The 20,991-nt window shown below is 44.4% G+C and overlaps 1 protein-coding gene across 1 annotated transcript in view; it reads left to right on the top strand.

Annotated features, from left to right (window-relative positions):
- The window catches only part of DPP4 (dipeptidyl peptidase 4), a 74,954-nt gene that overhangs the window by 27,180 nt on the left and 26,783 nt on the right, over window positions 1-20,991 (top strand). Inside the window, exons 10-15 of the mRNA XM_084643435.1 lie at window positions 1,641-1,744; window positions 11,595-11,730; window positions 11,895-11,939; window positions 14,761-14,865; window positions 14,954-15,021; window positions 20,518-20,571. Coding sequence (XP_084499561.1) covers window positions 1,641-1,744; window positions 11,595-11,730; window positions 11,895-11,939; window positions 14,761-14,865; window positions 14,954-15,021; window positions 20,518-20,571 — 512 coding nt within the window. The remainder of the gene's footprint in view (window positions 1-1,640; window positions 1,745-11,594; window positions 11,731-11,894; window positions 11,940-14,760; window positions 14,866-14,953; window positions 15,022-20,517; window positions 20,572-20,991) is intronic.

The following is a 20,991-nucleotide window of genomic DNA, read 5'->3' as shown; positions in this document are numbered from 1 at the left end:
TGTTCAGCAGTTTGGGACTATTCTCTTAATCATTTAATCACTTCCTGCTAATGAAAATATTGTCTGTCTCTCCTCAACAGCTTGCTGTGATTACTCTTACTGAAGTCAACAGCATCTGGCAATGTTAATGTATTTTTATTATCTTCAGGGGGAAAAAGTCTGATTTAAGGTTTTGTTATTTCTCCAGAACCACTGAAGGGATGACAGGCAGTCTTGCAGATAGTGAGGCATGCTGTTATCTGGCACTATGCATAAGGGTGTTGCATGGGCTTTAATTTCACAGAATTTTCTCCTGCAGGCCACAGAACCTTTCCAGCGCTACAGCCCCAGTCCCTAGGGTGATGTGTGCCTTCCATAGAGGAAGGAGGGGTAATATTGGCCAGCGTGTTTCATAGTCACAGATTCACTGTCCACACCTATGCCCTTCTATCCTTGATACCATGGGTGAAGCTCTCAGAGCGCAGTGCTTCCTTCCACCAGTTCCACTGCCAGATGGCCACCGTATGCCCACAACGTAAGGAGAATTTGTCCCTTAGGTAGCAGAGTGAATGGAGGAAACTGAATGAAGGATAGCAAGGTGTAATGAATCAGAGAAGCACATACACAGAAGAAAAGCTGGTCGAACTTCATTTGGTGATGTTGACAGTGGTCCAGCTGGTGACAGCAGGATAGTTGACTAATAGCATCAGGGATCCCAACTTGAATATGGCCGTTAATAAGCTAAACTCAGCAGCTGTGGAATAAGGTTTGCATTTACATAGCACTTTCTGTCCACAAATCTCAAAGCAAATGTTTCTGACTGGGAGGCTGGGAGAGGAAGATGGGTGTGTGAGAATCAGGAACATTTCAGTGGTACCATAAAAAGCACCATCTCCAGGGAAATCACCGTGTCATGTTTAGGGATGTTTCAGTCAATGGCTCCCAGGAGATTGACTGATTGTTTTAATTTCTCATTTGTTGTGGGCTTTGTGACCAAATAAGGAGATACTGGTGATGTTTTTGCTGGATAAAGGTCTCACCAAGGGACACCAGGTAGTGGATTTGTTTGTTTCTTCACTGAACTCCTCAGAAGTATGTGTCCCTCTTAGCATGGAAAATTGCTGGTCTTAAGAAGGATCAGCTGTGAGTTTTTAACTCCAATTACTGGCATTTCTGGGTGATTGTCATTTGTAGAGGAATCAACGACCTGAAAGGGATGGTACTGACTTCTCTTAAAGGAGAGGGCATCTGCTCAGGAAATATATTACTGTTAGATGTCAGACTTCCTGAATCCGTGGCAAAGGGTGGTAGTGGGATTGAATATAATCCATTGCTGGAGAGCAGAAGTTATGGTATATTAGCAAATATAGTAAATGAAGACAAAATATATCAAACACAATTATGGATGTTTATTTTTGTAAATGACGAGGTATGTTTTTATTAGAACTATGTGGCTAATTTCTTAATGAAAAAGATAAGTGTATGTGCCCATCTGAACCGAATTGTGTTTCTTCACACAGTCTAACATACATGGTACTGCTGTCTCACTGCTGTTGCACTTTACAGCTTCTTTGCTGTCTTCCCTAATTTCAAGGGTTGTTTTCACTTAGAAAGTATTTATTGTCTTCAAAAGTACTGCGAAACGTTTTATTCTTTTTTAGGCAGGAGCTGCAAATCCTACTGTAAAATTATTTGTTGTGAATACTGAATCTCCTCCCCCTGTGAATTCCCGTGAAATTGTTGCACCAGCTAGCATAATATCAGGGTAAGTAGTTTTGATAGTATGTGTGTTTTCTCTGTGAATGCCCTAGATTACTATTATATATCACTGGGTTACATTATCACACTGCTCAGAGAGGAACAGGATTTACTGTGTAAAGCCCATGCAGATATTATTCTTTCAAAAAATTATTTAAAGGTGATGGCATATTCCAGATTTCTTGTGCTCAGAATATGACATGTTGTTAGCTCATCATAGATAGTGGATCCTTCTTATAATGAAGTCATTTCACAGAACAGCTTTACTATCAGCAGAAATTGACTATACGTGGAATTGCAATTTGCACATTACTCTGCACTGAGAAAAAATTTAGAATTGTCACTCTATTACACTGTAAATGAAGATTCACTGTGTCTGGTTTCACTGGGAGAAGATTCCATTGTGTTTTCATTGGCTCATTTTAAAGCAACACTGTGTATATTGTGAGGTAACTAGCAAAGTTTCTCTGATTAAACTTAGAATGTGTAAACCAGCAATTCTGAAAGTAAATGAAAAGTCTTATTTCTCAAAATGCCACTGACATTGTACTACTTGACATAAATTTGAGTATTCTGAAAAGAGCAACCAAAAGGATTTAACACATACATGCACAATTCTGTATCCAAAGTCTCCTGTTTCCACAATACTGTAGACTTACTGAGTGTAGGTGTCTAATGTTTGCAGTAAGGATTTAGAGACAGTGAGATAGCGTGTACTGTATCACACAGAAAGATGTGATAATTTTTAGAGAAAGCAAACAGGCCTGTTAGTCGGGAAATAAAACAGCATCCTCTGCTGTGTTATCAAATAACTACAGCCAGAAAACAGAGAATGTTCCATTCCAATCCTCACCACAGTAAAATCGACATTCTTTGCATTAACTGAATCAGCGATTGAAGCATATATCCAACCTCATGTGTTTGTTTGCATTAATATATTGTTCATATATTCTTTTATAGCCCTACAATAATTCCACAAAATATTGATGATGCTAACTAGCTCTTGAAGTTTTCTAGATAGAAGTATAGAATAAATATCTGGTTTCGGTTTAGTTTTTAATTGGTTTCTTTGTTCTTTAGAAAAATCTCCTTATATTTCACTAGCACCCAGTGAAAGCAGAACAATACCATTCTTAGCTCAAAACAATAACATGCACGCACCATCCCAGCCTAATACAGGGCCTGATTTTCTGCTGGAATTACTCTAGTTTTATATCAGTGTAACACCATAGAAATCTGGGCTAACACAATGGTGAATCAGACCCAGAATTTTGAAGAATACAGATGTCTAAGTCTGCTTAGGATCAAATATGTTACATGTAATACTTAAATTAAACCTTGATGTAGGAAACACCTGATGCTGTTACAAACATCCCTCCGCATGCACAACTCCCACCTCTCTTAATGAATTACATGATAGTGAAGTTTAATAAATAAAAGATGGTCTGCGGTTGATGTAGTGTAATGTAAAGCAATGTAAGTATTCATGGTGGGGACTGCATAGAAAACATTCTCACTGATGAGGGAAAAGTAACCCCAAAATAGTGTGGGTTGTCTCAAGTTTTCCCTGTTGTGAAAAGATAGATTTGTCCCCACTGTAAATAGACTGCCAGCTGGGGATAGAGAAGGGGATACAGGCAAGTTTTTTGGCATTTTCATTATGAGAGATGTAACCTTTCACCCTTGTATGGCTAAATTCTGGCATTAAGTACAGTCCTTCATGGCAGTGGGGGGAGTGTGCATGGCCTTACTACCCCAGGGGGAGCTCCAGGAGACATTATACCTGCACACATTTGCCTATGCCGTGGTGCTGAGCACTCCCAAGGAGCATAGCCACTTCACCAGGCTTAAAGCCGGTGCACCTCTGGCCACTGATATCTAGTTCTGTTGGCTGGGCCAGGAGCGCTGACAGGACACCTGTGTCCTTCTGCACAAGCTAGTGCATTAGCCCTGATATTATGGGGTCCTTGCCCTCTCTGAGCATGAGGATGTCTATTGTGCCTAAAGAAAACGATGTGGAGAGAGGCTCCTTTCACTGTCTGTGTTTCTTGAGTGGGTCTGGCCCTCAGGATTTAGGAATTTCTCATAAATTGTAGCGTTTAGCCAGAGGGGCACTTTGTGCATTTGCAGAAGGCCAGCACAAAACACACATATCATTCAGATCTCACTTAGGTCCCTGTGGTGCTGAGTGTTCATGTGGGATGGTTAAGTGAAACATAAGTAATGCCCAGACCTGTGCACAGGGATGGATTTCACCCTGTGAGACTATCAGTTTGTACCAGTGTTGGAATGAGAAGTTTGCAGAGTGGGAGAACACACTGTGGTAGCGGAATGCAGGAGTACACTTTTCAGGGAGAAAAAAAGGAAGGGAAATGCAATACTTTTGCACTGCCTGACATCCCTGTAATTTGAATTAATCATATCACAATTTACTCCTCAAATATAAAAATCCCTGAAAACCAGAAGTACCTATTAGTTGTAAAATATGGTCATTTTTTTAAAAAAGCTGCAAAAAGTCTTTGAACAAAATGATAGTTGTCTGTCTTTTTTTTTTAATTGTCTTGTCTTGTTTGACATTTAACTCTTCCTGCAGAATTGTCGGCTTTCTCAATTTAAAGAAACAAAACCAACTTTTTAAACACTTTTCATTACTAAATTTGGATTTCTTTTCTAACTACCCCAGGAAACAACTGTTGAAGGCATGGGTTGGAGGAGGGGATAGAAAAGTGTCAAAGGCTCCTTCTTCTAGCCATTTCCTTGTTGCAATTTCCTTTTTTTCTGTGGCTAGCCCTGTATTGCTCCAAAACAGTAAAAACAGTAACATTAAAATTAAACATTAAATTTGAAACTGTTCACGAAACATAAAACCTGAAGTACAAGTGTCCTATCAGAGCATTACAATCCACAGCCAAGCGTCATGGGCTGCCTAGCACAGAAATAGAGATTTATACACTTTATATATGTATGAAAAGAACCCCTACATTGTAGTCAGAAATTCCCCCAAAATAATGAGACCAGGAAGCCAGATGGCATGTCTGACAAAGTACAGTTGTTGTGGTTGAAGTAAATAATAAGTGCAGGTTTTTTTTTGCAGAGGGGGCATGTTTATGGTCTCAAAAACAGTTAACTAATTACACCACAAAACTTCCCACCCACTCTTTGTCAGCTGATTGTTAAGGGAAGGAGAGAGAAGAAACATGAACTTTGACAAGCATCACAGGGGTAGCTGACTTTGACAAACATGTCAGCTGTAGAGCTAAGAGCAAAGTCCTGTGAAGACATTTTCATTAGATCAGTTCACAAAGCCTGTTGTAATGATGTTATGTCATAATGGGAGGGCATAACCTTATCTTCTCTTTTTACACACAAGAGTAAGGGATCATAGTTGGGAATGAGAACCACTGCATTCTGGGGGTACTGCCCTTTGTTATAATAGCGTGAGGCGCTCATGCAAATAGAGTGCAAAATTATAAAAGTGAAAGCTTGTCTCTTTGCTTCTAAGTCCTTCCTATAAAGTAAAGTTCTCAGCTGGATGATGTTCTGGAGATGGAACTAAGATACTTGAGTAGCAAAATGTGGTGTTACTATGCTTAAGTCCTTCATAGTAAGCACAGGACTCACAGCGATATCAGACTGAGTCAGTGGGATAATAGGTCCCACTTAGGAAGTGCATAGGACCAGCTACAAAAATCTCCATTTTATCTGGACTCCCTGGTTAACCAAGGATTTCTGATTGTCACTTCTCTACACTCCATGACCTCTTAGAACTTCATTGAGACTGTGTGGCATAAAACTCCAAAATCTCAGACCAATACCATTTGGGATAAAGTAGAATCCCCTCTAACTGTCCATAGTACAGGGCTTTTGACATTGTGTTGTGCAGTTCAGAGTGCATCCATCAATGTCTCTGTCATCATTTAACTGTAATTCTTGTGGGATACTGACACACAAAAACTCTAGCTAGTGCAGGGGTGGGCAAACTTTTTGGCCCGTGAGCCACATCGGGGAATATAAATTGTATGGCAGACCATGAATGCTCACAAAATTGGGGTTAGGGTGTGGGAGGGGGTGCAGCCTCTGGAGTGGGGCTGGAGATGAGGAGTTTGAGGTATAGGAGGGTGCTCTGGGCTCAGACCGAGAGGTTCAGAGGGCAGCAGGGGTGCAGGTTCTGGCTGGGGGTGCGGGCTCTGGGGTGGGGATGAGAGTTTGGGGGTACAGGAGGCTGCTCCGGGCTGGGATTGAGGGGTTTGGAGAACGGGATGGGGATCAGGGCTGGGATAGGGGGTTGGGGCGTGGGGAGAGGCCCAGGGGTGCAGGCTCCAAGTGACGCTTTCCTCAAGCGGCTCCCGGAAGCAGTGGCATGTCCCTTCTCCGGCTCCTACGTGGAGGGGCGGCCAGTCAGCTCTGCGTGCTGCCGCATCTGCAGGCACTGCCCCTGTAGCTCCCATTGGAGTGCGTAGGAGCCAGAGCGGGGCCATGCCGCAGCTTTTGGGATCTACGTGGTGTGGCCCTGACCTTGCACCCCGGCCGGAGTGCTGGAGCAGGGCCAAGCCGCGTGGTGCGGCTTGCAGGCTGGCTTAAAACAGCTCATGGGCTGGATCTGGCCCACAGGCTGTAGTTTGCCCACCCTTGAGCTAGTGCCTTACTGTACGAATGAAAGTAAGCCGAGGCATTACCTGATGGCTAAACAATAGACATCAAGCATTGCAATGGGTCACTGAGATCTGTTGCATTGAATGCAACTGAAAAGTTCACTGCAACTAAGCCCTGGTCTACACTAGGACTTTAGGTCGAATTCAGCAGCGTTAAATCAATTTAAACCTGCACCCATCCACACAGTGAAGCCCTTTATTTCGACTTAAAGGGCTCTTAAAATCGATTTCCTTACTTCACCCCTGACAAGTGGATTAGTGCTTAAATCGACGTTCCCGGCTCGAATTTGGGGTACTGTGGACACAATTCGATGGTATTGGCCTCCGGGAGCTATCCCAGAGTGCTCCATTCTGACCGCTCTGGACAGCACTCTCAACTCAGATGCACTGGCCAGGTAGACAGGAAAAGAACCGCAAACTTTTGAATCTCATTTCCTGTTTGGCCAGCGTGGCAAGCTGCAGGTGACCATGCAGAGCTCATCAGCACAGGTGACCATGATGGAGTCCCAGAATCGCAAAAGAGCTCCAGCATGGACCGAACGGGAGGTACGGGATCTGATCGCTGTTTGGGGAGAGGAATCCGTGCTATCAGAACTCCGTTCCAGTTTTCGAAATGCCAAAACCTTTGTGAAAATCTCCCAGGGCATGAAGGACAGAGGCCATAACAGGGACCCGAAGCAGTGCCGCGTGAAACTGAAGGAGCTGAGGCAAGCCTACCAGAAAACCAGAGAGGTAAACAGCCGCTCTGGGTCAGAGCCCCAAACATGCCGCTTCTATGATGAGCTGCATGCCATTTTAGGGGGTTCAGCCACCACTACCCCAGCCATGTTGTTTGACTCCTTCAATGGAGATGGAGGCAATACGGAAGCAGGTTTTGGGGACGAAGAAGATGATGAGGAGGAGGAGGTTGTAGATAGCTCACAGCAAGCAAGCGGAGAAACCGGTTTTCCCGACAGCCAGGAACTGTTTCTCACCCTAGACCTGGAGCCAGTACCCCCCAAACCCACCCAAGGCTGCCTCCTGGACCCAGCAGGCGGAGAAGGGACCTCTGGTGAGTGTACCTTTTAAAATGCTATACATGGTTTAAAAGCAAGCATGTGAAAGGATTACTTTGCCCTGGCATTTGCGGTTCTCCTAGATGTAGTCCTAAAGCCTTTGCAAAAGGTTTCTGGGGAGGGCAGCCTTATTTCGTCCTTCATGGTAGGACACTTTACCACTCCAGGCCAGTAACACGTACTCGGGAATCACTGTAGAACAAAGCATTGCAGTGTATGTTTGCTGGCATTCAACCAAAATCCGTTCTTTATCTCTCTGTGTTATCCTCAGGAGAGTGAGATATAATTCATGGTCACCTGGTTGAAATAGAGTGCTTTTCTTCAGGGGACACTCAGAGGAGCCCATTCCTGCTGGGCTGTTTGCCTGTGGCTAAACAGAAATGTTCCCCGCTGTTAGCCACAGGGAGGGGGGAAGGTTGAGGGGGTAGTCACGCGGTGGGAGGAGGTAAAATGCGACCTTGTAATGAAAGCACATGTGCTATGTATGTAATGTTAACAGCAAGGTTTACCCTGAAAGAGTGTAGCGACTGTTTTATAAAATGTGTCTTTTTAAATACCGCTGTCCCTTTTTTTTTCTCCACCAGCTGCATGTGTTTCAATGATCACAGGATCTTCTCCTTCCCAGAGGCTAGTGAAGCTTAGAAAGAAAAAAAAAACGCACTCGCGATGAAATGTTCTCCGAGCTCATGCTGTCCTCCCACACTGACAGAGCACAGACGAATGCGTGGAGGCAAATAATGTCAGAGTGCAGGAAAGCACAAAATGACCGGGAGGAGAGGTGGCGGGCTGAAGAGAGTAAGTGGCGGGCTGAAGACAGGGCTGAAGCTCAAATGTGGCGGCAGCGTGATGAGAGGAGGCAGGATTCAATGCTGAGCCTGCTGCAGGACCAAACCAGTATGCTCCAGTGTATGGTTGATCTGCAGCAAAGGCAGCTGGAGCACAGACTGCCACTGCTGCCCCTCTGTAACCAACCGCCCTCCTCCCCAAGTTCCATAGCCTCCACACCCAGACGCCCAAGAACGCGGTGGGGGGGCCTCCGGCCAACCAGCCACTCCACCACAGAGGATTGCCCAAAAAAAAGAAGGCTGTCATTCAATAAATTTTAAAGTTGTAAACTTTTAAAGTGCTGTGCTTAAAGTGCTGTGTGGCATTTTCCTTCCCTCCTCCACCACCCCTCCTGGGATACCTTGGTAGTCATCTCCCTATTTGTGTGATGAATGAATAACGAATGCATGACTGTGAAGCAGCAATGACTTTATTGCCTCTGCAAGCGGTGATTAAAGGGAGGAGGGGAGGGTGGTTAGCTTACAGGGAAGTAGAGTGAACCAAGGGGCGGGGAGTTTCATCAAGGAGAAACAAACAGAACTTTCACACCGTAGCCTGGCCAGTCATGAAACTGGTTTTCAAAGCTTCTCTGATGCGTACCGCGCCCTCCTGTGCTCTTCTAACCGCCCTGGTGTCTGGCTGCGTGTAACCAGCAGCTAGGCGATTTGCCTCAGCCTCCCACCCCTCCATAAACGTCTCCCCCTTACTCTCACAGATATTGTGGAGCACACAGCAAGCAGTAATAACAGTGGGAATATTGGTTTCGCTGAGGTCTAAGCGAGTCAGTAAACTGCGCCAGCGCGCCTTTAAATGTCCAAATGCACATTCTACCACCATTCTGCACTTGCTCAGCCTGTAGTTGAACAGCTCCTGACCACTGTCCAGGCTGCCTGTGTACGGCTTCATGAGCCATGGCATTAAGGGGTAGGCTGGGTCCCCAAGGATACATATAGGCATTTCAACATCCCCAACAGTTATTTTCTGGTCTGGGAATAAAGTCCCTTCCTGCAGCTTTTGAAACAGACCAGAGTTCCTGAAGATGCGAGCATCATGGACCTTTCCCGGCCATCCCACGTTGATGTTGGTGAAACGTCCCTTGTGATCCACCAGAGCTTGCAGCACTATCGAAAAGTACCCCTTGCGGTTTATGTACTCGGCGGCTTGGTGCTCCGGTGCCAAGATAGGGATATGGGTTCCGTCTATGGTCCCACCACAGTTAGGGAATCCCATTGCAGCAAAGCCATCCACTATGACCTGCATATTTCCCAGGGTCACTACCCTTGATATCAGCAGATCTTTGATTGCGTGAGCTACTTGCATAACAGCAGCCCCCACAGTAGATTTGCCCACTCCAAATTGATTCCCAACTGACCGGTAGCTGTCTGGCGTTGCAAGCTTCCACAGGGCTATCGCCACTCGCTTCTCAACTGTGAGGGCTGCTCTCATCCTGGTATTCATGCGCTTCAGGGCAGGGGAAAGCAAGTCACAAAGTTCCATGAAAGTGCCCTTACGCATGCGAAAGTTTCGCAGCCACTGGGAATCGTCCCAGACCTGCAACACTATGCGGTCCCACCAGTCTGTGCTTGTTTCCCGAGCCCAGAATCGGCATTCCACAGCATGAACCTGCCCCATTAGCACCATGATGCATGCATTGTCAGGGCCCATGCTTTCAGAGAAATCTGTGTCCATGTCCTGATCACTCACGGGACCGCGCTGACGTCGCCTCCTCGCCCGGTATCGCGTTGCCATGTTCTGGTGCTGCATATACTGCTGGATAATGCGTGTGGTGTTTAATGTGCTCCTAATTGCCAAAATGAGCTCAGCGGCCTCCATACTTGCCTTGGTATGGCGTCCGCACAGAAAAAAGGCGCGGAACGATTGTCTGCCGTTGCTCTGACGGAGGGAGGGGCGACTGACGACATGGCTTACAGGGTTGGCTTCAGGGAGCTAAAATCAACAAAGGGTGTGCCTGTACATCAAGGAGTATTTCAGGCAGGACTGCACGGAGGGTTCCAATAAGAAATGGTGCACCTAAGTTATCGTTGTTATTGGAACAAGGAGGTTAGCCTGGCCTCTGATTGATACATGGCTAGATTTACCTCGCTGCACCTTCTCTGTGAGTGACTGCAGTGTGATCTAGACAGGGAAGGAGGCAAATGAGTACAAAACAAATCTGGTCTATTTCTTGTTCTGACCCACTCCATCTATCTTTTACATCTTTGGCTGGCAGCAGACGGTGCAGAAGGACTGCATGCCATCCACATCTCATGGCTGCTTGGCAGAAGATGGTACAGTACGACTGCTAGCCATCTTCATCTCTTGCCTGCCTGGCATAAGATGGTACAATACGACTGCTAGCAATCCTCATCTCTTGCCTGCCTGGCAGAAGATGGTACAGTACGACTGCTAGCAGTCCGTATCGCCTGCCCGCTCACCATAAGACGGTTCAATAGGACTGCAGGACTAAAGAGAATGACCTGGTCAAGTCACTCCAAATTTAGTCCCTGCGCCCATGTCTGCCCAGGCGCTCCCAACCGACGTGGCCAGGAGCACCTCGGACATGATGAGGACGACTACCAGTCGTATTGCACCGTCTGCTGCCAGAAGGCAATGGGTTGCTGCTACTGTGCAGCAAAGCCGTACCGCGTCTGCCAGCACCTAGGAGACATAGGGTGACGGTTACCTGAGCGGGCTCCATGCTTGCCATGGTATGGCGTCTGCACAGGTAACTCAGGAAAAAAGGCGCGAAATGATTGTCTGCCCTTGCTTTCACGGGGGGAGGGAGGGAACGGGGGCCTGACGATATGTACCCAGAACCACCCGCAACAATGTTTTAGCCCCATCAGGCATTGGGATCTCAACCCAGAATTCCAATGGGCAGCGGAGACTGCGGGAACTGTGGGATAGCTACCCACAGTGCAACGCTCTGGAAGTCGACGCTTGCCTCGGTACTGTGGAAGCGCTCCGCCGAGTTAATGCACTTAATGCACTTAGAGCATTTTCTGTGGGGACACACACACTCGAATATATAAAACCGATTTCTAAAAAACCGACTTCTATAAATTCGACCTAATTTCGTAGTGTAGACATACCCTAAAAGTGTAAGACTGGAATATGTAAAGTTCAATGAAATACTGGACACCACTATATAGAAAAAAGGGAAGGAGTACTTGTGGCGCCTTAGAGACTAGTCTCTAAGGCGCCACAAGGACTCCCTTTCTTTTTGCAGATACAGACTAACACGGCTGCTACTCTGAAGCCTGACTATATAGAAGAGTAGTGTATGGAAGGTGCTAAAGCATCTAATAGCCTTTGTTATTTCCAGGGATCACTATTTGAGTGTTGTAACATGGGTAACAGATGAAAGGATCTGTCTGCAGTGGCTCAGAAGGATTCAGAATATTTCAGTCCTTGCGGTCTGTGACTTTACAAGAGAGAATGGAATGTGGCAATGCCCAGAGGTATGAAAAATGGAGCTAAATAGTCAAATGACTTAATAAGAGTCAAGAGTGGGGTTGAGGGAAGAAAAATATATTCAGACATATTTGTGTGTGACATAGACTATGTGAAATATATACCATAATGCCGGTTGGGGGGGTTGTGTTTTTTTTTCCCTTCCCTTCAGGGCAAACAACATACAGAAGAAAGTAAAACTGGCTGGATCGGCAGAGTGAGTATTCAGTTTCTAGATTACAACATGTTACATAACACATTGATAATTAAATGTAAAGAACACATTTATTATGAACTTCTTACCTTTCTAATGGTGTGTTACCCAGACCTGGTCCATAACTTACCTTGGACAACTGCTAACTGCGCACATGTGGCAAAAGGAATAGATCTCAGCTGGAGCTGTGTAAAACCCACTCATTTAAATTTCATGGGTTTTGTAACTCTAAACTTTGTGAGTTTGGCTCGTAACCCTGGCTCCACATAGGTTAGATCGATCTAGGAGCTGCCAGTTGGCAACAGTCCTCTGGGACTGCACACCAGCTAAAGATAGCTGGCTTTGCCTCTGAGTCACTGCCTACCCTGGTGGTAGGGTGAGGTTATGCAGGAGACAGGTATTCTCTGTGCCAGCTGACAAGTCCTCAACACCAGTGGAATTCTCAGTTAGCGAGACTTGGCCACTCTCCAGCCCGTTGTTGCACCGTTAGTGTGGCATGAAGGAGCCAGAATGTACTAAAAGAATCTGGCCCATAGCCTCTCCACTGATTTGGAAAGTGGGTCTTCAGCATAGCAAAATACAATATCATTTCATTCAAATGTCTCCCTTTTTTCTCTTGAAACAAAATAAAATTCCCCAAACAACAACAACAACAACAAAATCTTGCTCGCTTTTTTGCATACATTTTAACCAACCAGATGAAATTTTTCACACAGCTCTGCTGAGTAGAACCCCATCTAAATGCCATTTTCCACATTGCATAGGGACAGAATGCCATGTGGTAGAGAGTAGGCACCTGTTGAAGTACTTAGATGATCTGGAGGAAGTGAAGAATAGACCCAAAAGATCAGACTAGAGGGAGAAATGTGTTTCAGAATTTCTGATGAGAACACAGAATATGCTCTCTACGCCCGCACTCTCCACACATTGACTCTGTTTTAGTCACAAATTCACTTTTAAGTCAAAAAGCAAAAATTTAAAGAAATGCAGTGAGGGAGGAAACAGCAGGGATGAAATCATCCCCAGCACAACGATGAGAGATCATCCCACCTGCTGTCAAATTTGATTTGGAAAGGAAGGCTTTAATCCTGACACATTTTGCTTCTGTACAGCAAAGGCTCCACAATTAGGCAATTGGTGTAAGCTCTTGGGCAAAATGGGGAGTCTTTGTGCCATTCAACTAGCAGGATTAAAAAAAAAAATCTTCACTGTATGAAAAGGATCAAAGCCAAGGTGAGGTTTATTAACACAGAGATAGCAAACGTGTGTGAGACAGCAGGGTGGGTGACAGTCTACAGCACACTAGCCTGCGGTGTACTAACTGGCCAAGTGGGTCCTGCTACTGTGCACTAAAATTTCCATTTCAAACAGCAGTCGATCAAAGCACATTATGGAACTTTCAGTGTGCGGTAGCTGAGTCTACACAGCCACTTAGTAAGTGACAGGCTAGTGCACAGTAGACTCACGTCCTGGCTTGCCATGCACAAAATGTCCATATAGGCAAGCCCTTACATATTCTGTCCCTTTAATCTCATCTAACCCAGGATAACATGACACTGGTTGATCGGTGACCTCTTTTTGTAAAGTGCTTTGAGATCTACTGATGAAAAGCACTGTGTAAGAGCTGGGCAGTATTATTATTTTTACCAACCAAAGAAAATGTAGTGAATTCAAGATCACTCAGGACTTCATGGTCCCTATATTGCTCATGGCCTAGGAACCAACAGTGTGTTACCTCAGAAATTTAAGCCCTTGCCAATTAAGTTAAAGGAGAATCACATTTAGCTGAAGTGAGACTGCAGTTTTAAATAGGGCTTTGAGAAACTAGTGAAATACATTCCATGAAATTTTGTACAAAAATATTACCAAGGAGGCAGTGTTGTCCAGAGAAATGAACACAGGTATTGAAAAGGCTTGATTTCTAATCCCAGTTTATGCTACTCACTCATTGAATGGCCTTAGGCAAGTCACTTTATCTATCTCAGTTTCCCCATATGTAAAACAGGAATAAACAATAACATGTCCTCGGGGAACTGTGAGGATTGGTTAATTTTTTTGAGTGTGTAACACACTATAGAAATACTATGTCATTTCACTTGAAGCAATTTCATGCCTTTCCATTTTTTTCTACATAAGCAGTCAGATCCAAAGCCCTCTGGAGTCAATAGAAAGACTCCCATTAATTTAAATGTGCTTTGGATCAGGTCTGTTTTGCTGAATGGCTATTTCTACAATGAAAACATAAAAATATAAGTGCCAGTTTTAAGCTGTTTTGAATTGTGAAACCACCGTCCACTCAAAATTGGGCCCTTTGCCGTTGGAAAGTAGCTTGTTTTATTGGAAAAAGAAGCCATTTTTCAATTGAAAAGTTTGCAGAACATAGAAGACATGTCAATGAACTGTGCTCAAATTCATAAACATCATGCAGGCCCCCTCAAATTTCACATACAGTGTTTGTAGTAACGCGTACACCATGATATTATAAAGTGACAGGAAAATAGTAAACTTGAAAGTCTTTAATTCGAAAGGGAGGTGGGAGCTCGTGGGTGGCAGGTTGCTAATGTACCGGAAGTTGTGCAAACAAAGACAGCATGTTGGCTGTGTTTACTTCTAAAGATGGTTGCTATAGGTTCCATGCACCTAATCAAAATAAATTTCCAGCCCTGAACTGAAACAGTATTCTGTGGTATGTTTACCGAGATGCATGACATGAATGTTAAGAGCCTATGAATTCAGATGCTGAGGGATTCCCAAAAACTAAAGGTCAGCATTTTGTTCTTGGGTTTCTGTTATCTGCTCTAATAGTTTTGTGTTGTTTTTCCAGTTTCAGCCTTCTGACCCTTACTTCGCATCTGATAATGTTAGCTACTACAAAATTTTAAGCAATACAGAGGGCTACAAACATATCCACTATATCAACAGCACAGGGGTGAGTAATAACTCTTAGGCGCTGAGTTACATTTCTTCAGGCCAGCATGGAATTTACCTTTCTGCTTTTTGCCTCCCCATGTTTTTAGAGCAGAATACCTATTACACATGGAAAATGGGAAGTAATCAGCATAGAAGCTGTAACCAATGACTTTATGTGAGTATTGTAAGAAAAGCAATTTAACTGCAAGCAGGACCAATCCCCAACTAAATCATCCCAGCCAGGGCTTTGTCAAGCCTGACCTTAAAAACCTCAAAGGAAGGAGATTCCACCACCTCCCTAGGTAATGCATTCCAGTGCTTCACCACCCTCCTAGTGAAAAAGTTTTTCCTAATATCCAACCTAAACCTCCCCCACTGCAACTTGAGACCATTACTCCTTGTTCTGTCATCTGGTACCACTGAGAACAGTTTAGATCCATCCTCTTTGGAACCCCCTTTCAGGTAATTGAAACCAGCTATCAAATCCCCCCTCATTCTTCTCTTCTGCAGACTAAACAATCCCAGTTCCCTCAGTCTCTCCTCATAAGTCATGTGTTCCAGTTCCCTAATCATTTTTGTTGCCCTCTGCTGGATGCTTTCCAATTTTTTCCACACCCTTCTTGTAGTGTGGGGCCCAAAACTGGACACAGTACTCAAGATGAGGCATCACCTATGTTGAATAGAGGGGAACGATCACGTCTCTCGATCTGCTGGCAATGCCCTTACTTATACAGCCCAAAATGCCATTAACCTTCTTGGCAACAAGGGCACACTGTTGACTCTCATCCAGGTTCTCGTCCACTGTAACCCCTCGGTCCTTTTCTGCAGAACTGCTGCCTAGCCATTCGGTCCCTAGTCTGTAGCAGTGCATGGGATTCTTCCATCCTAAGTGCAGGACTCTGCACTTGTCTTTGTTGAACCTCATTGGATTTCTTTTGGCTCAGTCCTCTAATTTGTCTAGGTCCCTCTCAATCCTAATCCTACTCTCCAGCGTATTTACCATTCCTCCCAGTTTAGTGTCATCTGCAAACTTGCTGAGGGTGTAGTCCACACCATCCTCCAGATCATTAATGAAGATATTGAACAAAACCGACCCCAGGACCAACCCTTGGGATGCTCTGCTTGATACCAGCTGCCAACTAGACATGGAGCCATTGATCACTACCCGTTGAGCCTGACGATCTAGCCAGCTTTCTATCCACCTTATAGTCCATTCATCTAGCCCATACTACTTTAACTTGCTGGCAAGAATACTGTGGGAGACTGTATCAAAAGCTTTGCTAAAGTCAAGGTATATCACATCCACTGCTTTCCCCATATCCACAGAGCCAGTTATCTCATCATAGAAGGCAATCAGGTTGGTCAGATATGACTTGCCCTTGGTGAATCCATGTTGACTGTTCCTGATCACCATCATCGCCTCCAAGTGCTTCAAAATGGTTTCCTTGAGGACCTGCTCCATGATTTTTCCAGGGATATTTCCAGGGACTGAGGTAAGGCTGTAGTTCCCCGGATTCTCCTTCTTCCCTTTTTTAAAAATGGGGACTGTATTTGCCTTTTTCCAATCGTCCGACACCTCCCTCAGTTGCCATGAGTTTTCAAAGATAATGGCCAATGGCTCTGCAATCACATCAGCCAACTCCCTCGGCACCCTTGGATGCACTGCATCTGGCTCCATTGACTTATGCATGTCCAGCTTTCCTAAATCGTCCTTAACCTGTTCTTTCACAACTGAGGGCTGCTTACCTCCTCCCCATACAGTGCTTCCCAGTGCAGCAGTCTGGGAGCTGACTTTGTCCGTGAAGACCAAGGCAAAAAAAGCATTGAGTACTTCATCTTTTTCCACATCATCTGTCACTAGGATGCATCCCCTATTCAGTAGGAGTCCCACACTTTCCCTGACCACCTTCTTGTTGCTAACATACCTGTAGAAACCCTTCTTTTTACCCTTCACATCCCTTGCTAGCTGCTATTCCAGTTGTTCTTTGGTCTTCCTGATTGCACCCCTGCATGCTCAGGCAATATTTTTATACTCCTCCCTAGTCATCTGTCCAAGTTTCCACTTCTTGTAAGCTTCTCTTTTGTGTTTAAGTTCACCAAAGATTTCTCTGTTAAGCAAAGCTGGTCGCCTGCCATATTTTTGCTATTCATTCTGCGCATTGGGATGGTTTGTTCCTGCACCCTTAATAAGGCTTTTTTAGAATACAGCCAGTTCTCCTGGACCCCTTTCCCCCTCATATTAGCCTCCCAGGAGATCCTACGCATCAATTCCATGCAGGAGTCAAAGTCAGCATGAGCAAAGCCCTCCCCGAACCCACCGTGGGGAAGGCAAAAAAAACCCCTGACTCCACCTTTGCCTATCTGATGGTAAGGGAAAAATTCCTTTCCAGTGTGATGGCCTTTCCAGTGTGATGGGTTGAATCATAGAAACCCCCTTGGGGCTGCCAACTGATGTGCCAAGACTACTTCTGCCCCTGCTTTCCTGCCCTGGCAGCTTGGGACTCCAGAGCCCTGCCTGGTTTGAGCCAGACCTGCTAGCCTGCTGCAAACCCAAACCCAGGTCTGAACCATGTCCCCTAACAGCTGTAGGCTTAATTGAAAGCAGCTTAAGAAGTGTTCCTGTCTTTAACACTCAGATGCCCAACTCCCAATGGGGTCCAAACCCCAAATAAATCCGTTTTATCCTGTATAAAGCTTCTACAGGGTAAACTCATAAATTGTTCGCCCTCTATAACACTGATAGAGAGGTATGCACAGCTGTTCCCCCCTCCCCCCGGTATTAATACATACTCTGGGTTAATTAATAAGTAAAAAGTGATTTTATTAAATACAGAAAGTAGGATTTAAGTGGTTCCAAGTAATAGGAGACAGAACAAAGTGAATCACCAAGCAAAATAAAACAAAACATGCAAGTCTATGCCTAATACAGTAAGAAAACGGAATACAGATAAAACCTCACCCTCAGAGGTTCCAGTAAGCTTCCTTTTACAGACTAGTCTCCTTCTAGTCTGGGTCCAGCAATCACTCACACTCCCTGTAGTTACTGTCCTTTGTTCCAGTTTCTTTCAGATATCCTTGGGGGTGGAGAGCCTATCTCTTGAGCCAGCTGAAGACCAAATGGGGGTCTCCCACGGGCTTAAATACACCCCCTCTTGTGGGTGGAGACCCCCCTCCTCTCTCCTATGCAAAGTCCAGCTCCAAGATGGAGTTTTGGAGTCACATGGGCAAGTCACATGTCCATGCATGACTCAGTTTTTACAGGCAGCGGCCATTGCCCACATGCTATCTTGACTGTCTCCAGGAATTCTTTTGAAATGGATTGGAGCCTTCCAAGATCCATTGTTCATTAAGTGTTTCTTGATTGGGCACTTAATTTGCACATTTCTTTCTCAAGAAGCTGACAAATCAAGCAAGTACACAGCCAATATTCATAACTTCGAATACAAAAATGATACATGCATACAAATAGGATGAATAGATTCAGTCGATCATAACCTTTACAGGTATGCAAAAAAGAAAAGGAGTACTTGTGGCACGTTAGAGACTAACAAATTTATTTGAGCATAAGCTTTCGTGAGCTACAGCTCACTTCATCGGATGCATTCAGTGGAAAATACAGTGGGGAGATTTATATACACAGAGAACATGAAACAGTGGGTGTTACCATACACACTATAACGAGAGTGATCAGGTAAGGTGAGCTATTACCAGCAGGAGAGCCGAGGGGGGGGAAACATTTTGTAGTGATAATCAAGGTGGGCCATTTCCAGCAGTTTGACAAGAATGTCTGAGGAACAGCGGGGTGGGTGGGTGGGGCAGGAATAAACATGGGGAAATAGTTTTACTTTGTGTAATGACTCATCCACTCCCAGTCTTTCTTCAGGCCTAAGTTAATTGTATCCAGTTTGCAAATGAATTCCAATTCAGGAGTCTCTCATTGGAGTCTGTTTTTGAAGTGTTTTTGTTGAAGAATTGCCACTTTTAGGTCTGTAAGCGAGTGACCAAAGAGATTGAAGTGTTCTCTGACTGGTTTTTGAATGTTCTAATTCTTGACGTCTGATTTGTGTCCATTTATTCTTTTACATAGAGACTGTCCAGTTTGGCCAATGTATATGGTAGAGGGGCATTGCTGGCACATGATGGCATATATCACATTGGTAGATGTGCAGGTGAACAAGCCTCTGATAGTGTGGCTGATGTGATTAGGCCCTATGATGGTGTCCCCTGAATAGATATGTGGACACAGTTGGCAACAGGCTTTGTTGCAAGGATAGGTTCCTGGGTTAGTGGTTCTGTTGGGTGGTGTGTGGTTGCTGATGAATATTTGCTTCAGGTTGGGGGGTTTTCTGTAAGCAAGGACTGGCCTGTCCCCCAAGATCTGTAAGAGTGATGGGTCATCCTTCAGGATAGGTTGTAGATCCTTGATGGTGCGTTGGAGAGGTTTTAGTTGGGGGCTGAAGGTGATGGCTAGTGGCGTTCTGTTATTTTCTTTGTTGGGCCTGTCCTGTAGTAGGTAACTTCTGGGTACTCTTCTGGCTCTGTCAGTCTGTTTCTTCACTTCAGCAGGTGGGTATTGTAGTTGTAAGAACACTTGATAGAGATCTTGTAGGTGTTTGTCTCTGTCTGAGGAGCTCACCTTACCTGATCACTCTCGTTATAGTGTGTATGGTAACACCCATTGTTTCATGTTCTCTGTGTATATAAATCTCCCCACTGTATTTTCCACTGAATGCATCTGATGAAGTGAGCTGTAGCTCACAAAAGCTTATGCTCAAATAAATTTTAGTCTCTAAGGTGCCACAAGTACTCCTTTTCTTTTTGCGGATACAGACTAACATGGCTGCTACTCTGAAATCTGTCATTTTACAGATATGTTACATGGCATATGTAGCGTAAAACATATTTCAGTTATGTCATATATATACACACACACACACGCATTCATAAGCATATTTCCATAAAGCCTTACAGGGTGCACCGTCACACCCAGCCCCTCTAATAAAGGGTCTTACCCAAACCTGGTATTTCACCATCTAAAGGGGAGGGAGGGTGGGTGCTGTCTCAGGCTGCTCCAGGTAAAAGGGAGCTTCACGCATAGGGCTGTCCCTTTTCGATCCTTTTGTCTATCCGGTTCCCAGTGGATGATACACTGTCTCCACACAGGCCCCTTGTCCCCTTTTTTCAGCAGTTGGCCCCACTCCCCCACCACAGCGATAAAGCACTGTTCCCTTTGTGGCCAGACAGACAAATTCCCACCCGCCTAAAGATATGGTGCTGTCATTCAGGGTGTATAGCACTCCTTGCAACTACTGTGTCCAAACACAAGGTGTTCTCTCTAGTTGAGGGTCTGCCTTCTCTCTCTGCTTCCCCTGAATTTGCATTAATCTCTGCGAATGCTATGGCAGGCAGAAATACCACAATATGTGAAGCAAGTTACTTGAGTCTGGCAACTTTGAATATGTAAAAATAATACAGTGACAGTTTGTTTGGATAGATATACATATGAGCAGCACAGGATATTTCATATACTTACCTACATTAGGCAGAGTTACATTAACTTCTCTAAATAAAAATTTGATGCATAAAGATGTAATTAAGCAATATCTAAATGATCATTTTATGTCTTGTGTAAATACACCATAAATAACTTACTTCAACTGTTGTTTTATAGATACTACCTCAGTAATGAATTTGGTGGAATGCCAGGAGGAAGAAACCTTTATAAGTATGATGCTTATTATATTTCCAAATTTAGAAATGAAAAGAATGTAATGAAAGTTATAGACAAGTTTAGTGATTAAGATATTCAATATCCATTGATCCCAAATAAAGTGTACAGTGCTGTGTGGGATATTTAATTAAAATATTTTAGGAAAACAAGCTGTTGTGTTACAGAGAATAAAACAGTTCTTTTAGAAGATGAAAAATGCTCATTATAATATTAGTATTTTAGAGTTTTGATTATGATGTAAATTGCAGTATTTCCTGAACTCTGGAGTGCTAGTTTCTGGTTTTGCTGCCATTACAATCAACTGGAGTTTTGCTGTTGACTTTAGTGGGAACAGGACTGGACCTTAATACCCTATATAATGGCATGTTTGTAAGAAATGCACATCATAATGCGAAATGCATTGTTACTAGGGAG

The sequence above is a fragment of the Lepidochelys olivacea genome (assembly GCF_965140295.1).
Source record: "Lepidochelys olivacea isolate rLepOli2 genome assembly, chromosome: 11".
In the NCBI taxonomy this organism is placed as follows: Eukaryota; Metazoa; Chordata; order Testudines; family Cheloniidae; genus Lepidochelys; species Lepidochelys olivacea.
Note: the sequence above shows the minus strand (reverse complement) of the source record. Positions and strands in the feature narration are given on the sequence as shown.